The sequence below is a fragment of the Pelophylax lessonae genome (genome assembly GCF_965119305.1).
Source record: "Pelophylax lessonae genome assembly, chromosome: 1".
NCBI classification, from domain to species: domain Eukaryota; kingdom Metazoa; phylum Chordata; class Amphibia; order Anura; family Ranidae; genus Pelophylax; species Pelophylax lessonae.
The window spans coordinates 411,006,140-411,030,506 of NC_138768.1; the positions used below are offsets into that span (position 1 = coordinate 411,006,140).

A 24,367-nucleotide genomic window follows, 5' to 3' on the forward strand; every position below is an offset into this window, starting at 1 on the left:
ATATCTGCTGTGATTCTCAAATGTTCCCACTACATTATTTTGACCTATTTTATATTACAGTGTATTTGTTTTTGTTTACTAATTTTAGACCAGGAAATGCAGTGGACAATGAAGACTAAGCAGTCCTTTTTTAATGCTTTTTTTAGCACAGCATAATGGATTTCCAAACTTGGCAGGACAAGGAACCAATCTGTTAGGAAAGCTAAAAAAGTTAGGGATTAAACAGAACAGAATTTCTTTATGGATTTTTTTCAAGGCATTGCAGCATCAGTATCATGGACTGAACAGAGAGGCAGATGAAGGAAAAAAAACAGCCATTTATAGACTGAAGATGATGAATATGGTGATAATGGGGATTTTATGGCATTGGTGGTCCTGAAATACAACATCAATATTACATGTATTACAGATATTGCATAGTTGCAAGTGGTGCAATATTTCTAGTGACAGATCCAATAAATATCAAAGTTTAAAGACACCCAAGAAATGTTCACGGTCCCCCTTGTGTGAATATCTAGTTATGGATCTGCTAAGTGAAACTGGAATGAATATACAACTGGTTATGTATTAAGAAATAGTTTAAGATTTTGAAAGGCTAAGGCAATCATTAGCAGATTAATTACTTTTTGTATTTTTTGATCCCAAAGATCCTCTAAATGAAAACGTGCTTACTCGTTTTACGGGAGGAACCTTGCTTAATCCCTTTAAAGAGTACAACATTGGGGGTACAGTGTTGGCCAGCACTATAGAGGAAAAAGATTTGGGGGTACTTTTTTTAATCAGAAAACGTTTTTTCTTATAACGCCACACAGTACAAATAGCCAAATATCTTCAAACATACAGCGTCTTCATATCATACACAGATTGAACATTATAAGGGTCATACAAAAGATAAACTTTTGAATTACAAAATTACACAGTTCCAAAGTGAGGTGTAGCGGCATTATTGGGGGAGGCAAAAAGGGGAAGAGAAGAAAACATAGAAACAAGATTTAAACCCTGTGAAAAGTATAACAGTCTCCTGTGTTTGTGTAAAAATTAATTACGAAAAAGAAATTGAATAAGTATAAATAAGTTAGTATCATTGTAAGTCACTGCAATGCTCTTTTACATAACAGACAGCTACTATGAATGTAGTAAACGGTCCATAATTAGTTGAGGGGGAGCGAGGCCTGGCGTGTCAAGCCAGGCTTGCCATAACAAAAAAAATTTACGAGGGGCTCGCCTATGTTGATACGCCAGTTTCTCAAGTATAAGCATATTATTGACCTGATCAGTCCATTGCTTACATGTAGGGGCACAGGGAGATATCCATAATGTAGAAATTTGTTTGCGGGCTATATATAGGAGTCTGACAACAGTAATATGCAGGGGTGGGGAAAAAACTTCCTCGTCCACCTCTCCCAAGAGACATAGCACTGGATCAATTTGGGGGTACTTATTTGAGATGATTGCAAACTGAACAAACAGTGTGACTAGGCAGTGGGAAAACAAATAGAATTCTAGGATGTATTACTAGCGGGTCACCAGTAAGAGGAAGGAGGTCCTGATTCCTCTATATAGTATTCATTAAGACCTCATTTAGAATACAATGTCCAGCTATGGGGACCTCACAAAAAAGGTATTGATAAGATCCATCAAGTCCAGAAGTGGGTAACAAAAATGGTAAAAGGTCTGGGGGATAAATTGTATCAAGAGCAACTTCAGGGACCTAATATGTACAGTCTTGAGGAAAGAAGGGAAAGAGGGGAAATTACGTAAACATTTAAATACATCAAAGGGGTAAATAAGGCTCAAGAGGGCAGTATATTCAATATTGAACAAAGAGTGCTGGAACATGACCTCAAGCTAACTGGAGGAAAGTTCAAAACTAATCTTAGAAAGTATTATTTTACTGAAAGGGTAGTTGAAGCTTAGAATAAACTTCCAGCTGAGGTAAAGAGTCAGTTAACAGTAACAAACATGCATGAGACAAACACAGATTCACAAACTCAAACACAAACTCAGACAAAAAAAGTTAACAAAAAAAGAAAAACAAAAACCTATAAAACGTACAGTATATATATATATATATATATATGCCCACTATACTTTACCTAGCACCTACCTATAGTGTGCTACACATTGTTTTGAGCAGTGTATATATATATATATATATATATATATATATATATATATATATATATATATATATATATATATATATGCAGGAGATTTCAGGAGACAGACAGTTACTCTAGGAGAGCTGGACAGGGCCGTAGAAGGTCTCTTGCCCATCATCAGGACTGGTATCTGCTCCTTTGTGCAAGGAGGTCACTGCTGTGAATGTCTCTGACCAAACAATCAGAAACAGACCAAAATGAGGGTGGCCTTGGAACCCAACGTCCTCTAGTGGGTGCCTGAACTCGTGGAGCTCAATTGGCATTTGCCATTGAACACCAGAATTGGCAGGTCCACCACTGGTGTCCTGTGCTTTTCACAGATGAGAGCAGGTTCATCCTGAGCACATGTGACAGAAGTGAAAGGGTCTGGGGAAGCCGTGGAGAATGTTATGCTGCCTGTAACATTGTTCAGCATGACTGGTTTGGTGGGGGGTTTTGATGGTCTGGGGAGGCATATCCATGGAGGGACGCACATACCTCTACAGACTAGACAATGGCACCCTAACTGCCATTAGGTATTGGAATGAAATCTTTGGACCCATTTTTAGACCCTATGCTGGTGCAGTGGGTCCTGGGTTCCTCTTGGTGCACGACAATGCCCGGCCTCATGTGGCAAAAGTATACAGACAGTTCCCGGAGAATGAAAGAATTGATACCATTAAATGGCCCCTGCGCTCTCCTGACCTAAATCCAATAGAACACCTCTGGAACATGTTTTAGTCCATCTGACGCCACCAGGTTGCCCCTCAACCTGTTCAGGAGCTCAGTGATACCCTGGTCCAGATCTGGCAGGGAATACCCAGGACTCCATCTGTCTTTTTAAAAGGAGCATGCCCTGACGTTGTCATGCATGCATACAAGCACATGGGGGCCATAAAAACTAGTACCATTTTGAGTTGCCGCAATGAAATTTCAGCAAAATGGACTAGCCTGCTGCATTATTTTTTCACTTTGATTTTGGGGGTGTCTTTGAATTCAGCCCTCTGCAGGTTGATAATTTGAATTTCCATTAAACAATGTGGCATCTTTTCATTCCTAACACATTATCCAGTCCATATCAGTTTAGATATCCTGCATGATATTTTTCCATATTGAAATTTGATGTGATTTCAAAGTGTTCCTTTATTTTTTTTTTGAGCAGTATATATATATATATATATATATATATATATACATACAGTCAGGTCCATAAATATTGGAACACTGACACAATTCTAATCTTTTTGGCTCTATAATGGATTTGAAATGAAACAAGATGTGCTTTAACTGCAGACTTTCAGCTTTAATTTGAGGGTATTTACATCCACATCAGGTGAAAGGTGTAGGAATTACAACAGTTTGTATATGTGCCTCCCACTTTTTAAGGTACCAAAAGTAGCCCTGGTGAAGAAAAAACCCTTCACAACAGTTGGCCAGATCAAGAACACTCTCCAGGAGGTAGGTGTATGTGTGTCAAAGTCAACAATCAGGAGAAGACTTCACCAGAAATAATACAAAGGGTTCACCACAAGATGTAAACTATTGGTGAGCCTCAAAAACAGGAAGGCCTGATTAGAGTTTTGATTAGAGTGAGCCTCAAAAACAGGAAGGGATGATTAGAGTTTGCCAAACAACATCTAAAAAAGCGTTCACAGTTCTGGAACAACATCCCATGGACAGATGAGACCAAGATCAACTTGTTCCAGAGTGATGGGAAGAGAAGAGTATGGAGAAGGAAAGGAACTGCTCATGATCCAAAGCATACCACCTCATCAGTGAAGCATGGTGGTGGTAGTGTCACAGCGTGGGCATGTATGGCTGCCAATGGAACTGGTTCTCTTGAATTTATTGATGATGTGACTGCTGACAAAAGCAGCAGGATGAATTCCGAAGTGTTTCGGGCAATATTAGCTTCTCATATTCACCCAAATGCTTCAGAACTCATTGGACAGCGCTTCACAGTGCAGATGGACAATGACCCAAAGCATACTGCGAAAGCAACCAAAGAGTTTTTTTAAGGGAAAGAAGTGGAATGTTATGCAATGGCCAAGTCAATCACCTGACCTGAATCCGATTGAGCATGCATTTCACTTGCTTAAGAAAAAACTGAAGGGAAAATGCCCCAAGAACAAGCAGGAACTGAAGACAGTTGCAGTAGAGGCCTGGCAGAGCATCACCAGGGATGAAACCCAGCATCTGGTGATGTCTATTCGTTCCAGACTTCAGGCTGTAATTGACTGCAAAGGATTTGCAACCAAGTATTAAAAAGTGAAAGTTTGATTTATGATTGTTAATTTGTCCCATTACTTTTGGTCCCTTAAAAAGTGGGAGGCACATATACAAACTGTTGTAATTCCTATGCCATTCACCTGATTTGGATGTAAATACCCTCAAATTAAAGCTGAAAGTCTGCAGTTAAAGCATATCTTGTTTGTTTAATTTCATTTCAAATCTATTGTGGTGGGGTATAAAGCCAAAAAGATTAGAATTGTGTAGATTTCCCAATATTTATGGACCAGCCTGTATATATATATAAAACAAAAAAATTGAATCGATGGACCACTTGGTTCTTTTTTTGCTGCCACTTTTCTATGTTTCTGTGTTTCTATGTGAGAAACCAATTGCTGGGCATCATGCTGACGCATGAAAGCTAAGTATGCTTAGGAGATTTTTTTTAACATTTACAGCTGTTATAGCTTATTGCAGTTGCTATACTGCCCAAGAGCTGTTTTCTCAATGCCTGTAGTCAGAAACGTCTCAGGGCATGAGGCAAGATTTGCAGCACTGTTGCTAGAACCCTACATGGCTTTCACTATAGACTGTTCACAGTGTTAACATCCTTTCACATGTTTTCTCTCCTCCATCATCATGACTCCTTAACACGTTTACTCCTACATTATTCAGACGTGTTATGCCTAGTGTTAGATATAGAAGGTGTGATCTTTATGCCCTTCTTGCTTCTTCTATTCATTAAGATTGCTATTGCCACTGCCCGCCTACATCCACAATAACTGTCAACCACCACTAGAGGTGAAAGTTTGAATTTTTAGAACCCATTAATTAACAAGATTGAAAAAAAGATAATTTTGCAGTGGTAAACTAAAAACTGTCAACAAAGTTGCTGACAAAAGTAAATAAAAACCTGGTCACTGGTGACACCCAGTGATTTTCCTATGTTGTCTCTACATGGTGTTAGTCTATTCAAAATGACTACTTTATTTGCACCAGCACCAGCCCACTGTGTATTAATATAGGGGTTGTGTTTGATGACAGAATTCTACCAGAAAGGCATTAGAAAAAGGTTGGAGAATCACAGGGAACACACAAGGGAACATATGAAAGTCCACCAAAGAACAGAAATCATAAAAAAGACACAAACCCTTTGGGGTGTATTGACTATTATTCAAAATGTCTTGGTTTACTTATCTTCAACTGTAATAGTCCTTTAACATCCTGACGCACTTAGTGAGGCTGATTCACTAAAGTATTTCAAAATGTTCACAAAATAAAATGTAATAAAGTTAGAAAATTCACTATAATTATCCAAACATATGAAAATAAAATTCCTATTTACTTGTTTCTTTGCAAATGATTGAATAATTGAAATGAATCTTCATCCAGTTTAGTGTGCGACCATTCTCAATCCTTTAGTAAATTAGCCCCACTCAGTTATCTTTCTACAAACACTCCTAGTAAAGACTAAGTTAACCTGTGCATACGGGCCTTCACAGAGCTTCAGGGAGTGCAAACAGATGTGAGGTCTATAACTGAGCGTGATGCTTGGAAAGCTTTCTAGGAAAAATATCTGTGGCTAAACGCACCTTAGATGGTAACAGCTTTCCTCAGTCACACTTTAAAATAACATAAGCTCCACTGGAGCACAATTACAGACAGATGAATACCAACACCAGCATTCAATTTAATGGAAAAAACACAAGCTGTAAAGTAAAAATTGAAGTCTCCCTAAGACACTTGATACCAACCGAACAATCACACTGTTCTAGTTAAGGCCACTTGTTGGAAATCCACAGATCACTAATAGAAAATAAAGCTGCCTGGTAGGGAACCAATGTACAGAAGAAACTGTCATCAAGCAGCACCCTATAATATATGGAAGCACTGCAATGGAAACATTATACATTCCATATTTCTGTTTTTGGGTGCAATTCATCTACTTCTTAGTTCACATCCATTAAAATCCATAATGGGAGCCTAGCTAACAAAGTAATGTGAATTTTTATTTGTTATAGAATTGTTTTTTATGTGGAAAATAAATGTATCAGCATATAAGCACCACATTCCAAATTACAGAGAGTTTATTCCTTTAAATTGAAAGGATTACAGAATTTTAGAGAGTTTATTCCTTTAAATTGAAAGGGATTACAGGATTTTGAAGGCGCGTATTAGAAAATAAAAAAATCTTTGTTTTGTTTGTTGCTCCAGAAATGACCAGCATCAGTGAAGAGCTGTGGTTAAAAAATCAACTACTGTATATTGAAATGTATGTTTTCTTTAGCTTATGCTGTATGGTGCCATGAATGTGCTATTAGGATATATGTACCAGCTGTATAATATAATGTGCATATCCTAACACTGGTTGAAGTCCACAGCCTATTTTATAAAATATCCACAGATGTATTTTTCTATTGATGTTGTCTTGTAATTCTGAAGTCACTTTATTGCTGAACATATGCTATTTTAAATTAGCCGTGTGTTGCTGGAACCTAATAAAATCGAATGCGTTGCCACATGTATTATTTAAAAACAAGATGACAGCTTAATCAATAATAATTTTCCAGGTCAACATAATGAGTCATAATGTTCCATTTTCAAGAAAGACATAAATTAACATTTAACAACTTAACTGGTATCCATGTACTAAAATTGTTAGTCAATATCTCAAACTCCCAACTTGCCAAAATCTCAAACAACCAATAGTAATGCTACAATTATAACCCCTTTAAAAAGTTATTGTATTTTTATGTTAAAGTTAAGCAAATGCCTTTATCTGCCCCTATTATCAAATAAGCAGCTATGCTCTATGTATTCTAAACAGAAACAGAGCCCCCCTCCCCCTTCTATATTCCAGTGTCTGGCTAATAGACATGAATACAAGCACAGTCTACCTGTTTTCTGAGCTAGAAAGTCCTTCTAACTATTTGTATGAGCTAGAGGCAATAATAATGGGAGATGTGTAGGGGAGATAGGTTCAATTTGAGAAATTTTAATATCAAAGTATAATTACTCTTGAAACTTGGCAGAACATAATGGTCCTCCTTAGAATTGGCGGTATGCACATGTTTTCACATTGGAATACACACCAGATGCTGCTCTGCATTATACATTTGGTACAGGTTAAGGAAATGCATTTTCGGAGTGACACCAGCTATAATAATCATACAAAAAATATGGCTCAGTGAACATTTCTAATATCTGTTCAATGGACCAAAGCAGGCCAGAGAAAATGTTGTTCATAAATAGGCTAACAGTATTGAGTGAATAAATATGCTGCAAAAGAAGACCCACAGATTGTTTAACATACCACACATGTGGGTCCTACTAATGAACTGATCAGAGCTTAAGGTATGCTTGCTATGAGCATATATGTTATATGTGTGTATACTGTATACCCTGTCTGACTGACAGAAACCTTGGCTCTGTTATTTATCCACATTGAGCCCCTCTAACATTAATGTGGAAGTATACATATGTTCCCTCTTGCCATTAAGTCTGTGCTCCCTTTCTCTCCATTGCCATTGTAGCCATCTTTGCCCTGGTGTCCAGAGTCTTTCATCTTCAACCATTGGCATGCCACAAATGACTTAAAGTGTAACTCCACTTTTGTTGAGAAAAAAACATTCCCCACTGGGTGATCTATGTACAGTGGGTACGGAAAGTATTCAGACCCCCTTAAATTTTTCACTCTTTGTTATATTGCAGCCATTTGCTAAAATCATTTAGGTTCATTCTTCTTCCTCATAAATGTACACATAGCACCCCATACTGACAGAAAAACACAGAATTGTTGACATTGTTGCAGATTTATTAAAAAAGAAAAACTGAAATATCACATGGTCCTAAGTATTCAGACCCTTTGCTCAGTATTTAGTAGAAGCCCCCCTTTGATCTAATACAGCCAGGAGTCTTTTTGGGAAAGATGCAACAAGTCTTTCACACCTGGATTTGGGGATCCTCTGCCATTCCTCCTTGCAGATCCTCTCCAGTTCTGTCAGGTTGGATGGTAAACGTTGGTGGACAGCCATTTTTAGGTCTCTCCAGAGATGCTCAATTGGGTTTAAGTCAGGGCTCTGGCTGGGCCATTCAAGAACAGTCACGGAGTTGTTGTGAAGCCACTCCTTCGTTATTTTAGCTGTGTGCTTAGGGTCATTGTCTTGTTGGAAGGTAAACCTTCGGCCCAGTCTGAGGTCCAGAGCACTCTGGAGAAGGTTTTTGTCCAGGATATCCCTGTACTTGGCCGCATTCATCTTTCCCTCAATTGCAACCAGTCGTCCTGTCCCTGCAGCTGAAAAACACCCCCACAGCATGATGCTGCCACCACCATGCTTCAATGTTGGGACTGTATTGGACAGGTGATGAGCAGTGCCTGGTTTTCTCCACACATACCGCTTAGAATTAAGGCCAAAAAGTTCTATTTTGGTCTCATCAGACCAAAGAATCTTATTTCTCACCATCTTGGAGTCCTTCAGGTGTTTTTTAGCAAACTCCATGCGGGCTTTCATGTGTCTTACACTGAGGAGAGGCTTCCGTCGGGCCACTCTGCCATAAAGCCCCGACTGGTGGAGGGCTGCAGTGATGGTTGACTTTCTACAACTTTCTCCCATCTCCTGACTGCATCTCTGGAGCTCAGCCACAGTGATCTTTGGGTTCTTCTTTACCTCTCTCACCAAGGCTCTTCTCCCCCGAGTTTGGCCGGACGGCCAGCTTTAGGAAGGGTTTTGGTCGTCCCAAACGTCTTCCATTTGAGGATTATGGAGGCCACTGTGCTCTTAGGAACCTTAAGTGCAGCAAAAATCTTTTTGTAACCTAGGCCAGATCTGTGCCTTGCCACAATTCTGTCTCTGAGCTCTTCAGGCAGTTCCTTTGACCTCATGATTCTCATTTGCTCTGACATGCATTGTGATCTGGAAGGTCTTATATAGACAGGTGTGTGGCTTTCCTAATCAAGTCCAATCAGTATAATCAAACACAGCTGGACTCAAATGAAGGTGTAGAACCATCTCAAGGATGATCAGAAGAAATGGAAAGCACCTGAGTTAAATATATGAGTGTCACAGCAAAGGGTCTGAATACTTAGGACCATGTGATATTTCAGTTTTTCTTTTTTAATAAATCTGCAACAATGTCAACAATTCTGTGTTTTTCTGTCAGTATGGGGTGCTATGTGTACATTCATGAGGAAGAAGAATGAACTTAAATTATTTTAGCAAATGGCTGCAATATAACAAAGAGTGAACAATTTAAGGGGGTCTGAATACTTTCCGTACCCACTGTACATTGCAATGATTATAACAACCTTTGTTGCAGATTCCTACATTTTGTTATTCTCAAGAAATCCCTGTTTGTTCCTCTGTGCTGACTGTGTCTAATGGGAGTGGTTTCATAATTATCAAATGCACAAATGAGGAAATGTGCTGGGCCTGCATCCCTTTAGACGTGTTCCTATTGGGAGTATCTCACCAAAAACGACATTTTTGTTGCAGGGGATGCCTGAAATTTGACTTCTATCTTAGGCCGATTTCTGGGAAAATTGGTGAGCCAATCACACAAGCAGTAAATGATGTTTCTGGGGTGTGTTCATTACACATTCTGCTCCAGGTAGCCATTTTGCATTGCATTTTCAGAAAATTTTAGCGGCTACAGATTGAAAAGGAAAGGTATTTTTTAATAACATACAATTACAATATGACTTGTGTCACAATTGTATGCATAGTTAGGTTGTTAAGGTGTCTATTTAATAGTGCTTTGAAACTATTGGTGCTCCCTGCTGTTACTACTGCTTGTGGAAGAGAATTCCACATCCTTACTGCTCTGGCAGTAAAGAACCGGTAAAGAACCCTTTTCGCAGTTTAAGATTAAACGGCTTCTTTTCTAAATTTAGTGAATGGCCGCATGTCTTTTTAAATTCCCTTTCACTGAAAAGTATGTTCCCTATGCTATGCTGATATTATATCCCCTCTCAAGTACTCGCCATTTATCTCCAGCCTCTGGACTCGCCCCTGAAGTAATTTTCAATCCAGGTACTCACCCTATGGTCCATACCTACATACCTTGGTTTGTACAGTAAACATTTGTGGGGCACTGTATCAAAAGCTTTTGCAAAGTCCAGATACACCACAGGCCTTCCTTTAACTAGATGGCAGCTCACTTCTTCATAGAAGGTTAATAGATTGGTCTGGCAAGAATGATTCTTCATGAATCCATGCTGATTACTAATAATGATACCATTTTTATTACTAAAATCTTGTATATAGTCTCTTATCATCCCCTCCAATAGCTTGCAGACTATTGATGTTAGGCTAACCGGCCTGTAGTTCCCAAGGATATATCTCGGGCCTTTTTTAAATATTGGTGCCACGTTGGCTTTTCTCCAATCACCTGGTACCATTCCCGTCAGAAGACAGTCTATAAAAATTAGGAACAAAGGTCTAGCTATCACCTGGCTGAGTTCCTTAAGGACCCTCAGGTGTAAGCCATCTGGTCCAAGTGACTTATTTATGTTAAGTTTTTCAAGTCTAATTCGTAGTCTGCCTTCTGTTAATCATGAGGGTGCTTCCTGTGACATGTTATTAACATTAACATAACAGTCTAGGTTACTGTATCCCCCGTTTCTTTTGTGAAGACTGAGGAGAAGAATTTATTCAGAATCTTTGTCTTCTCTCTGTCCTTAACCTCCCTGGTGGTCTGATTATGTCAGAATTTTTGTGCTAAAAGTGCTAAAAGTGGTCTTAGGAAAAATTCAATTAAATCTGTCCAAACAAGAGTCTAGTAGACATCCCGGGTATTAAAGTTTGAAACATGAAATCATAAATTATAATATAATAATAACACATTTTATTCAATAATATAATCAAACCAAAAACACTGAAATGTGTACAAACAAGAGGTTCGATATTACTAGTCACTGTAATAAAGGTTTAGTAAATATCTCGGGTATGAAATATTTTGAAACATGGGAATGCACAAAGTCGACGTCACAATCGGGACAATAGGATCTGGTTTCTCTTCTTATTTTCCTTCCACTGTCATCTCTCTTCGAGCAACAAACTATGCACATCCTTGTAGGTGCTGACTTTTCTCAGTTGGTGGAATGTAGTCCATGAAGTGACGACCAGTCAGGCGTTCCGGGTTGACAACGCCAACAGCATGACATCCAGATCTGTTCACAGCCATTGATGGTGTTCGGCAACTTTCCAAATAAAGTCTGCATGAATCACAGGCTTGTCACTCTTTTTTTCAGCAGAATTTATGCATTCCACAAGCATTGTTTAAGAAGATGTCTGCAGATCTTCTTCTAGTATTTTTTTTTTGCTGCTTCCTCATAGCTGGGTAGTATGTCATTGCTTGGTCGACACCTCCAATGGTGTTGTTGTAGTCTGTCACTACTTGTGGCCTTCATGACTTCTTTCCCACCTTTCATGCCTACCATAACAGTGGAGGTGTTATGCACTGTACTCATTAGGCACACATCTTTCTTGTCCCTCCATCGCATTGCCATAATTTTGCCTTTCTGCCAGGCAACCATTTCTCCTGTCTTGAGCTTCTTTTTGCCATACAATGGTGACATGTCGCATCTGTTAGCCCTTAAGGTTTCATAGGCATCAGTTTTGTTGTGCAGTAGAACCTCATAAGGTTCAGGAGATGTATAAAAGTTGTCAGTTGTTACACAATAGCCCTGGTTTAGCAATGACTCAATTTGTGAAAGAACAGAAGATGTTGCTATTCTAATTTCATCAAATTTTGTTCCTTTTACAGTGTATATCACTGAATTCCAAAAGTAGCCAGTTGTCGATTTGCATAGCATGTAGGATTTTACATCAAATCATGCCCTCTTTGAGGCAATGTATTGCACCCAGCTGAGCATGCCCTTGCAGGCCGTTAGACTTAGGACGCTTTTTGGACGCCATGATTATTCTCAATTTTCCAGGCACAAAGAACTGGAAAAGCACAGGCAGGGCATTGGAAAAGCCACCAGGTAAAATCCTGTGGTGAAATGGCTTGATACAGTGTAATACATTAGGATCACAACTTTGTAACACGTCATTTGTTTTATTTACATTTTTGAAATTGTCACTGGTTCCACTCCCCTGCGTTGTGGCACTCGCAGAGAAGGGAAGCGGAAGACAGGTGACGGCATTGGCCGAGCACACAGCGGGAGGACAGCGTGAGGATGCCTGGTGGACAGGGAAAGGACGGCGAGGGATCGCATGGGAAGGTGAGTTTTATTGTCGGGTAATCCCGAGTGTGGCTGGGGGTTACTGCTTTTGGTACTCTATATTAATACCGCTAGGGACGTTAATAGCCAAATTCCCTTCATCATCCTTTATGGCCCAGCCCAATATGTTCTGGCTTCACTTTCTTACTATTTATATATTTAAATAATTTCTTTTTTTTTTTTTTTTTTTACTCTCTTCTGCTGTGTGCTTTTTGTGTCCTATCTTAGCTGCCTTGATTGTGTTCTTACATTTCTTATTGCATTCTTTCTAATGTTGGAATGCTGACAATAAACCCTCAGCTTTGTATTTTTTGAAGGCCTTTTTACTTTTGTTTTTATATGCATTTTTACATTTGTTGTAAAAGTTTAGCCACCCAGGGTTTATTTTAGCTCTTTTGTTGGAATGCACTGGCCAATACCTTTTTTTTTTTAGTATGTTCCTAAAGCACTCCTATTTTAAGAACATACTAAATAAAGGTCCCCCATGAAAGTGACGTTACCCTTTAACTCCCACTCATGGAAGTTAAATTGTCCAATATTTCACAGATGACAGGATTGTACTCTGCTCATGTGTGGCAGTGTACAATCAGTAACACATTGTTAGCAGGATAGGAAAGCAATTTTACAGGAGATGGCTTTTTTGCCAATACATATTCTACCTTAGTAGAGTAGGGAAAGGATAGAACAATAGTTAGATTTTTATTTCTGTCTGTGTCCTTATTGCAGAATTTCCCTTACATCGTGTCTGATAAAATTGTTGTGACCAGGACAGTGAGTCATGGAAAATCTCTCCAACAGAGCCTTGAATAGCTGTAAAAACCAGACAGGTATTCTAATCCTCCCACATACTGTATAGCGACAGAGTCAACAAGCTGCTACAATTAACCTGGTCATACATTAGTCTTTTTTTTTCTTCATCCAGAAAAAAATGGAAAAAAAAATGAGCCAATTCCCCCATCCACACATTCAAGGTGGATGAGGGAATCCTCCCCACTGTCAGAGCAATCCTCTCCTGCCCTCAGAATAAACTGATCAGTGCCACTGGCTATAGTCAGCGGCACTGATCATTTGGGGAAAACCCGACAGGCTGGCTGTACAGAAGTCGATTGGCAGATTAACTTCTGTACAACCAGCCACAGTAGATAAGTTATTAGCATTTCTGTATGGCAGCACTAGGGTCATTGGTTCGAATCCCAACTACATCACTGCCTGCATGGGGTTTCCTCCCACACTCCAAAGACATGCTGGTGGGTTTATTGACTCCTGTCTAGATTGGCCCTAGTATGTGTATGAATCTGAGTTAGGGACCATACTGTAGATTGTAAGTTCCTTGAGGGCAGGGACTGTTGTGAATGTACAGTATAGATGTAAAGCACTGCGTAAATTGTCAGCACTACATAAGTACCTGAAATAAATAAACCAGCCTCCATACATGGATCAAAATTTATCCACTCCCTGCTAAATTAGTCATATTCCCATCCATGTATGGCCACCCTTAGTTTCAAAAACTGCTTACGAGCTGCTGAGGTAAATGGGCTAATTTACTATGGAGTTGAGAATATTCACTCAAAAAACTATGTGAAAATTAATTTCAATTATCTAATCAAGTGAAAAGCAAATTCCTGTTCACTTTGAATACCCAATTACACATAGACGTTTTCACATGCTTGGAAAAGTGAAGAGACTATTTGCACAGTTTTTTGAGGGACAGTTCTCAACTTTCTTAGTAAAACAGCCTCACTATATTAGTCACTTGGTAGGTTCTTTGTGAGAAACAACAATATAGTACAACTATTGTTCATCACTGCAAAACAGAATGAGTGTGAAATGAGCAAATTTGGCTGCCCTCATGTTACAAACACATTTATAAAAATATTCATGTCAATAAAATATCATTTACATGTAAATCTGAAAGATCTGAAAAATTAGTACATGTTTGGCATTTAACAGTAAAGAGTGAAGTCGCCTGAAGGTAACAAGCACTTACACTTATTTGCAGAGAGTTGTGACTTGTACTGTCCCCGAACCAGTCGGCAGGTGGACCCTTCTCCATTGCACACTCCACAGTTATCCTCCTTTGCAGTGCTTCCTAGCTGGTGGTCACAACCAACAATCTGCCAACAAAAAGAGAGAGGTATCAGGAGACCTATAGACTATGACATGGACCAAGTAACACATTTAACCCAGATCTTCATCTGAGCTGACACTGAATGTACAGCGGAATGTGAAACAAATGATTTTGCCAGAGCAAATAAAAAAACACAGTCTGGTTTTATGGGAAATTACAGGTCTCACTTCACTGGCTTCTTGGGAAACATTACCGAATGCAGAGGCAATGTACAGTAAAACAGATATGAATGCAAATAAAAGGCTGGATACCTAACACAGCTGTACATTCACAGTGGACAATAAATGTAGCCCTAACCTTACTCCTGGTCTAACAGTACTTAAACTAATGGCTACTGGGTTCTTGTGTTGCCACTAAATTTCACATTCTTTAATGTAAAGCATCATTTACACTGTCATGGAATTAGCTGTTTAAAAAAAATATACTGATTTGGTCTCATCTTAGTTGGTTTAGCTGCAGGGACAAAATTGAGTGTTTGATTCCATACCTCTTAAAACAGCAGTGTTTGGTTTCATGTAATTTTACATATTTGCTACATTTACAGTGCATCCGAAAAGTATTCACAGAGCTTCACTTTTTCCACATTTTGTTATTTTTACAGCCTTTTTCCAAAATGGATTAATTTAAATATTTTCCTCAAAATTCTACAAACAATACCCCATAATGACAACATGAAAGACGTTTGTTTGAAATCTTTGAAAATTTATTAAGAATAAAAAAAACAAATAAATCACATGTATATAAGTATTCACAGCCTTTGCCATGACACCCAAAATTGAGCTCAGATGAATCCTGTTTCCATTGATCATCCTTGAGATATTTCTACAACTTGATTGAAGTCCACCTGTAGTAAATCAAGTTAATTGGAAACTATTTGGAAAGGCACACACCTGTCTATATAAGGTCCCACAATTAGCAGTGCATGTCAGAGCACAAGCCAAGCCCAAGTCCAATGAATTGTCTGTAGACCTCCGAGACAGGATTGTATCGAGGTACAGATCTGGGGAAGGGTACAGAACAATTTCTGCAGCATTAAAGGTCCCAATGAGCACAGTGGCCCCCATCATCTTTAAATGGAAGACGTTTAGAACCAGCAGGACTCTTCCTAGAGCAGGCCACCTGGCCAAACTGAGCAATCGGGGGAGAAGGGCCTTAGTCAGGGAGGTGACCAAGAACCTGATGGTCACTCTGACAGAGCTCAAGCATTTCAATGTGGAGCGAGGAGAACCTTCCAGAAGAACAACCATCTCTGCAGCACTCCACCAATCGTGCCTGTATGATAGAGTGGCCAGACGAAAACCACTCCTCAGTAAAAGGCACATGACAGTCCACCTAGAGTTTGCCAAAAGGTACCTGAAGGACTCTAAGACCATGAGAAACAAAATTCTCTGGTCTGATGAAACAAAGATTGAACTCTTTGGACTGAATGGCAAGCCTCATGTCTAAAGGAAACTGGCCAATACCATCCCTACAGTGAAACATGGTGGTGGCAGCATCATGCTGTGGGGATGTTTTATAGCAGCAGGAACTGGGAGACTAGCCAGAAACGAGGAAAAGATGAATGCAGCAATGTACAGAGACATCCTTGATGAAAACCTGCTCCAGAGCGCTCTGGACCTCAGACTGGGACGAAGGTTCATCTTTCAACAGGACAATGATCCTAAGCACACAGCCAAGACAAAAAAGGATTGGCTACGCGACAACTGTGTGAATGTCCTTAAGTGGTGCAGTCAGAGCCCAGACTTGAACCTGATTAAACATCTTTGGAGAGATCTGAAAATGACTGTGCACTGATGATCCAACCTGATGGAGCTTGAGAGATTCTGCAAAGCAGAATGGGAGAAACTGCCTAAAAATTGGTGTGGCAAGCTTGTATCAGACTTAAGGCTCTAATTGGTGCCAAAGTTGCTTCAACAAAGTATTGAGCAAAGGCTGTAAATACTTATGCACATGACGTTTTTTTTTTTATTTTTTTTATTTTTAAGAAATTTGCTAAGATTTCAAAAATACTTATTTCACGTTGTCATTATGGTCTATTATTTGTAGAATTTTGAGGAAAATAATGAACTTAATCTATTTTGAAATAAGGCTGTAACATAACAAAATGTGGAAAAAGTGAATACTTTTCGGATGCAATGTATATGCTTCTATTTCTGGAAATCCACATAAACAACAGATTAAGAAGGAAAAAACACTGGTAGAACAGATTGTTTACAGTAAATCAGTACTCAGGCCTAAATATATGGGAACAAACTATAATGATATTATGGAGTACAGTTATTGACTTATAATATTTACAGCTAAACTTTGCACTGTAGACTCTTCAGTTTAGAACCTTTTTAAAAATTGTTGTTTTCTATTCTTTGTTTTCTCCTTTAACAATTGTGCAAGGTTTTTTTCTCGAGACAATGGTGGAGTCAATTGAGTGTAATGGGCAATAATCATTACTCATAGAGGGAGACAAACATAAGTCTGAATCAAGGTTAAAAAAAAACACCTAAATATCATTTAATTTTGAAAATTCTTATATTTACCGATGTTGTAATATACAGGTGTTGTTCAACAACAATGTCAGCAAATAAGCTTTTTTGTGGACCTGTATTTTTTGTAGACCTGTATTTTTGTAGGAACACATAATTATTATGCACATGCAATATATTTGTTTCAAATAAATAGTGTGATTCGTTTAGAGGAGATATATTATTGCAGAAATAATCAGCACTCTCCCTTGGTTCCACCCCCTACCCACCTCCCAGTACTGCCACAAGTATAATTTGCGGTGCTACAAATTTGTATGGAATTCATTCTTGTCTAATAACAAGAAAAGCAGTAAAATAGACCCCCTGGAGCCAGCAACAATAGATCCCTCACGCAGCAATAGACTCCCTCCAGCAACAATGGACCCCATCCCAACAACAATAGGTCCTCAAACAATAGATCCCACCTAACAACAATAGTTCCCCCACACGACAATAGACACCCCCTTCCTTCCACAAACAGCAATAATGGACTACCCGCAACAAAATACCACCCGAAGCAACAAGAGATCCACCCCAGCAACAATAGACCCCCAGGAGCAACAACAGATCTCCCAGCAGCCAGCATCAATAGACCCTCGGGCAGCCAGCAATAATAGATCTCTCCCTCAATAGTAGATCCCTTCCAGCAACTAGACCACCCAGCAACAATAGCTTCCCCAGCAGCCAGCATCAATACACCCCTTGCTATTACATATATTCAGTGCTGGAGGTGCCGGATCTGTGTTCCCCCACATTTCTATATCATCTATACAGTCGAAAGTTTGGGCACCCCAGGTAAAAATTTGTATTAATGTGCATAAAGAAGCCAAGGAAAGATGGAAAAATCTCCAAAAGGCATCAAATTACAGATTAGACATTCTTATAATATGTCAACAAAAGTTAGATTTTATTTCCATCATTTACACTTTCAAAATAACAGAAAACAAAAAAATAGCGTCTGCAAAAGTTTGGGCACCCTGCAGAATTAATATCTTGTACTGCCCCCTTTGGCAAGTATCACAGCTTGTAAACATTTTTTGTAGCCAGCCAAGAGTCTTTCAATTCTTGTTTGAGGTATCTTTGCCCATTCTTCCTTACAAAAGTCTTCCAGTTCTTTGAGATTTCTGGGCTGTCTGTCACGCACTGCTCTTTTAAGGTCTATCCATTGATTTTCAATTATGTTGAGGTCAGGAGATTGTGAACGCCATGGCAAAACCTTCAGTTTACGCCTCTTGATGTAATCCCCTGTGGATTTCGAGGTGTGTTTAGGATCATTATCCATTTGCAGAAGCCATCCTCTCTTTAACTTCAGCTTTTTCACAGATGGCATCAAGTTAACATCCAAAATTTGCTGAAATTTTATTGAATCCATTTTTCCTTCTACTCGTGAGATGTTCCCTGTGCCACTGGCTGCAATACAACCCCAAAGCATGATTGATCCACCCCCATGCTGAACAGTTGGACAGAGGTTCTTTTCATTAAATTCTGTGCCCCTTCTTCTCCAAACGTACCTTTGCTCATTCCGGCCAAAAAGTTAAATTTTAACCTCATCGGTCCACAGAACTTGTTTCCAAAAAGCATCAGGCTTGTCTATATGTTCATTTGCAAAGTTCAAACGCTGGTTTTTGTGGTGAGGACGCAGAAGAGGTTTTCTTCTGATGACTCTTCCATGAAGACCATATTTGTACAAGTATCTCTTTATAGTGGAATAGTGTACCACAACTCCAGTGTCTGCCAGATGTTTCTGGAGGGATCGTGCAATCAAACGTGGGTTTTGAATTGTTTTTCTCACAATCCTGCGAGCTGTTCTGTCTGATATTTTTCTTGGTCTTCCAGATCTTGCTTTAACTTCCACTGTTCCTGATGACTGCCATTTCTTAATTATATTCCGAACAGAGGATACTGACATCTGAAAACGCTTTGCTATCTTCTTATAGCCTTCTCCAGCTTTGTGAGCGTCAACTATTTTCAGTTTCAGTTTTCCAGACAACTGCTTAGAAGATCCCATGGTGCTGATTGTTGGGGCAAGGTCAGATGAGTCTGGGCATTTAAAACCTTTGAGATTGACATCACCTGGTCTTCCCAGAGGATGATTGAGAACAATCCATGACACTGGCAGGTCTCAGCCTTGCAAAGGGGGCAGTGCATGCTATAAATTCTGCAGGGTGCCCAAACTTTTGCAGAAGCCATTTTTTTGTTTTCTGTAATTTTGAAAGTGTCAATGATGGAAATAAAATCTAACTTTTGTTGACATATTATAAGAATGTCTAATCTGTAATTTGATGCCTTTTGGATATTTTTCCATCTTTCCTTAGCTTCTTTATGCACATTAATACAAATTTTTACCTGGGGTGCCCAAACTTTTGATCCCCACTGTAGATAGGCAAATAAACAGGATTATGGTTGAATATATATTTATTGTTTTAACAAAGTTTTCAAGAAGTGGAACAGATAAACCAATACAAGGATGTAGATTATAACATATGTTTTAACAAATGTAAGTCTGTAGACCTTAGGGGTATATATAAACAGGATTATAAATCTAAAGGGGAGATTCAGATTATTCACTTGTCACTGGTTCTCTTTAAATCAAAATTGATTGTATTCATTTCTGACACCCTGTAACATACTTTTACAAGAGTAAAATAATGAAATTTGCATGAGCATAATGACTATTACTATGAACGTAGCATCAATGTACACCATTCCCTTAACTGCTGGTCTGCACTATGTATGTGTTTCCTTTGTTTATAGATTTGTGTTATTCTTACCTCGTTTTACCTGAATTTGCTCATATATTTTAATCCATCTTTGCACAAAAATACACCGGTGATGCAAAAAATTCTTTGGCTAAATGCAAGCTGTCATATTCAATGAAATCACAGTCATAAGGCACAAAACAGACTGCTGCCTGCTTCCAGTGATAGAGGCCTTGAAAGCCATGCTGGTTCCCGCGCACTTGATTAAACTTCTTTATTTGCGCTTGTGTCAAACATGTAATAGCATACTTGGCCCACAGTTGTTTTTGTGTGTTTGTTTAACAACTGCTCTTTTAGCTGCCTTGTTTTAAGGATTGACCCCTTTCTTCTCCCTGACAGAGGCCCTTATTCCTTTTGGCCTCAGGCAGTCCCACATCTTTAGCTACTGCTGTACCTTGGCTGACCCCATGCAACTGGAGATGATGAGGCAAGAAGAAGGATGAGGCAGTGGCACAGGGGGATACTATGCAATTAGCATCACCAAGCAAACACAGTCTCTTTCTGATTGTGTTCAGAAATGTTCTTTATCATGCTCTTAAACATAAGCACCCTGAAACCAAACTTGTTGTATAAACACAGCATTTGTTCTACAATTTGTTTCTAGATTCTTTCTTGGTTCATCAGGTGGAAGTCGTTCATGATGGCCTGAATATAATTTATTTGAAATGTTGTTTGCCTTAAAATTGATGCTTTGTATATATATTCTTGTGAGTAATGTTTTATACTTTAATTGCTGGAGTTATGATGTAGACAGTAATTAGATAATTAGTTCTAATCCTTCTTGACTTTCCTGCTTCACTCATACACCTGCAAATGTAGGGTAGTAATTCTCACATCATCATTTTCTGCTATCAGAACATTTCCTGGTGGCCACATAGCCTTTATACGTAGTTAGAAACGTTACTGCATCTATGACATTTACTATATAGCCAAGCTTTGTTTATAGAATACTCCCAGTGTTTTCAGATGTCCTACCGCATCAGAATACTATGCAATGATGTCACTTTTGAATGCTTCTACTAGATGTGAGAGACATCGCCCTGAATACACTTGATGCTCCCACTATTGGCTGTGAAAAGTATGATTGAAACACTTAAGTTAAGTGAAGTGGTGTTATGGAGTTCAGTGGACCTACTGTGTCTCCAGGGGTGGGAGCCAACTAACAGGCAGGACAGATGCTAAAGCACCATAAGTTCACAGACAGATGGTCAGAGCAAATAGCACTGTAGCAGTCAGCATGCTGATGGCCAAATCAGATGCAGACAAGCTTATCCTAAACAGAGTCCAGGTTCCAGACATGTAAATTAAACAAAAACTAACAACAGCAGAGACAGTCCGATGATCAGAATAATCATACACTAACTGAGTACAAGCAATTTGCAAAAGTATACAGAAAATTAACAGACAGGCCAACCTGTTGATTAGGCACCGCCTGAATGTGTCAGAGTTTAAAGTGGGGTACACACTATAAGAAAATCTGGCGAATGATTTTCCAATTTTTCTTGTTTCACAGCAAATGGATCAAAGAAAGCATCTTGCTATCAAAGAAAGATAGCAAACTATCAAAGAAAATCTGTATGAAAATTCTCATACGACAAAGGCTTTTTTTGTCATTTATTGTTTCTGATCATACATAGTCTTTCCTTTCTAATTTTTCTTGTACAAAAACGGTACACATTAAGCGGATATAATTTGTTCCCGTACGAGAAAAACTTTGGAGCTTGTCCCTTCGGGAAATTTTCATTCAGAAGGATGGAATCAGCTGTAGAAAGTTGTGTACACACTATACGAAAATCATACGAAAGTTCTTTGGACGAAAATTCTCAACCGATTTTCTTATAGCGTGTACGAGCCTTAATTAGGCCTCCCTGATTACAGCAGGTGTGCACTGCAGAGACCTGAGCTGCAGTGCTGAGAAATCGCCAGAAGATGGTGAAGGCTTAAGGCCCCTTTCACATGGGCTTTCCGATCAGGTCCACCTGTCAGTTTTTTCAGGTCGACCTGATCAGACGCTCCATGTACCTCTTTAGAGCAGCGGATGTCAGCGGTGACATGTCCGCTGCTATCTGATCTGATCCTGTCCGTGAAATCCAGACGGATGGAAACCCTATTTTCCATCCGTCTGGAGGATCGGATCAGAAAGGATCGGATGAAAATGGACAGGCGGTCCATTTTCATTCGATCTCCCATAGAGGAGAGCGGGGATCTGACAGCTCCGCCTCTGCAAAGTAAGCGGAGATGGACCTGTCATCCGCCTGCTCAGCGGGGATCGGCAGATCGAAATGCTCATGTGAAAGGACCCTAAGGCTGATTGTTACAGATGTGATGAGATTTAACTATGTTGCTTTGATGTTAAATATTGACTTTGTCCTCTTCTGATTTAGTACGTTCATACCAAGTATTTTCTTCGAGTGATTATGTTGAATTAGTCATAAACTAAATAAGAGCTTTCCATGTGCCACATCCAACATGTTTTACTTTTAACTATATTGTAATAAAATTGTAACTTTTATAATTACAGTTGTCTTGTGATGTGCCTAGAAAGTCTACACACATATGGGGCCCAGTAGGGGACAATTCCCTTATTCGGACCTTATGCATTTTTTTCTGGGTCTATGTTGAATTGCTAAATTATTAAGGCCCGACTCTAGACAAACTGGAGAGCAGTTTGGAAAGCAATTTTGGAAAGCAGAAGAGGTTGAGCTTCTGTTGGGTTTTTATTGCTGCCTTTGTCTTATCAGGTAACTTTTGTCTTTCCTGTCAGGACAAATAGGATTGGGAAATATCTCCAAGGAGAAACCGGCAAAAACCGTCGTAGTGCCTTTCAGTTATTTATCAAATGTGTAATTGTGCATAAAAATATTATTAATATAAAACAATATAACACACACAAATCTCACAAACCTTAAAAAAGAAACTAAAATAAATGACAAAAAATCATTATAGTTATTTGTTTGACCCCTCATTACTCAAAAAGTAACCCCTAACTAAGCCCTAATTAAGTAATTTTCATCATTCTCTTGTTAGCCAGTTTTTGCCATTCTTTTTTAAAGGTTCATATGAAAAAATAAATATTTTCCTAATTACTACTAAAACTATATTTTGTTTGCTTGCTTATTTGATCATTTACATAGTTAGGGCCCTTTAACACGGGCGGTCCGATCAGATGCGCCTGTCAGTTTTTTAGGCGGATCTGATTGGATCCTCCATGCATCCCTGTGGGGCAGCGGATGTCAGCGGAGACATGTCCGCTGACACCCGCTGCCATCCGCATGTGATCCTGTCCGTGAAATCCGGTCGGATGGAAACCCTATTTTCCATCGTCCAGGGGATCGACAGGCAGTCTGCTCTCATCCGATTCCCCATAGAGAGCAGCGGGGCTCTGACACCTCCCTCTCCGCACACAGTGCGGGGATGGAGCCGTCATCCTCTGGCTCAGTGGGGAACGGTGGATCAATCCCCGCTGAGCAGAGCACAGTCTGCAACGGAATGCAGACCGCGTGAAAGGACCCATACACAGCCTATTTATTTTACTTATAAATAAGTTAACCAAGCTTAGTATAAAAGAAGAAAAATTCTAACATCATAGAAAAATTCTAAATACATAATTCTAGAGCTGAGATAGATAGATGACCTTAAGCCTAGGACTAAACACCAGGCAGGACTACATTGTGAGGGAAGCTTGTCTCCCAAAACGTGTCAGCTTACTTGATACTGGAGTTGTGTATGACATACGTTTTATCCATTCATGTTTATAAGTATGCTTTTAGCATTTTCTAATAAATTTTCATTTGTGTTTAAGGTAATGCACTAGGCGTTTGTGCCCTCCATTTTTCTGTTTTTAAAGATTTTGAGATTCCCCACGCAAGGAGAACAGCATCGCTAGAATTACCATTCCAAATAGGGTGAGTGCTGAGGCTTGACTGTCTTTTTGGAAGGACTACATTGTGAGACTGAGACCAAAAATCTTCTAATTTGGTACTTAGGGATATTTTGGTTACTGAGATATGCTGATGGAAAGAATCACTCACCATCTTCTTATATTTCACAGCAAGCACACACCACGGTCAGTAAAACATGGTTTTATCGGTTCATTCTCTGTGCTTTTCCTAAAAACAGGGAATGCAAGAGTAACAGTAAAACAATGACTTTTCAATGGCAGTGTTAGAAAGAGGGCGGTTTACTTGGAGGGAGGTGTACCTCGAAACCCAGAAGCTGCCTAAATTTACTGATTGGACACCATTGGATCGTACCTTTTTTTCTTAAATATTTACTTTTCAAACACCTAACAAAAATATTATGGATATTAACTCTTCCTTTAACTTGACAATATACTTAATTCCATACAAAAAATAAGTAGGCATGCT

At 39.1% G+C, this 24,367-nt stretch overlaps 1 protein-coding gene across 2 annotated transcripts in view; it reads right to left on the reverse strand.

Moving 5' to 3' along the window:
• ADAMTSL1 (ADAMTS like 1) overlaps positions 1-24,367 on the reverse strand; it is a gene marked incomplete at its 3' end in the record, with an annotated part of 475,788 nt that overhangs the window by 271,034 nt on the left and 180,387 nt on the right. For both annotated transcript variants that reach the window (XM_082260455.1, XM_082260456.1), the window contains exon 5: positions 14,582-14,708. In XM_082260455.1, the coding sequence (XP_082116581.1) occupies positions 14,582-14,708 (127 nt within the window). The remainder of the gene's footprint in view (positions 1-14,581; positions 14,709-24,367) is intronic.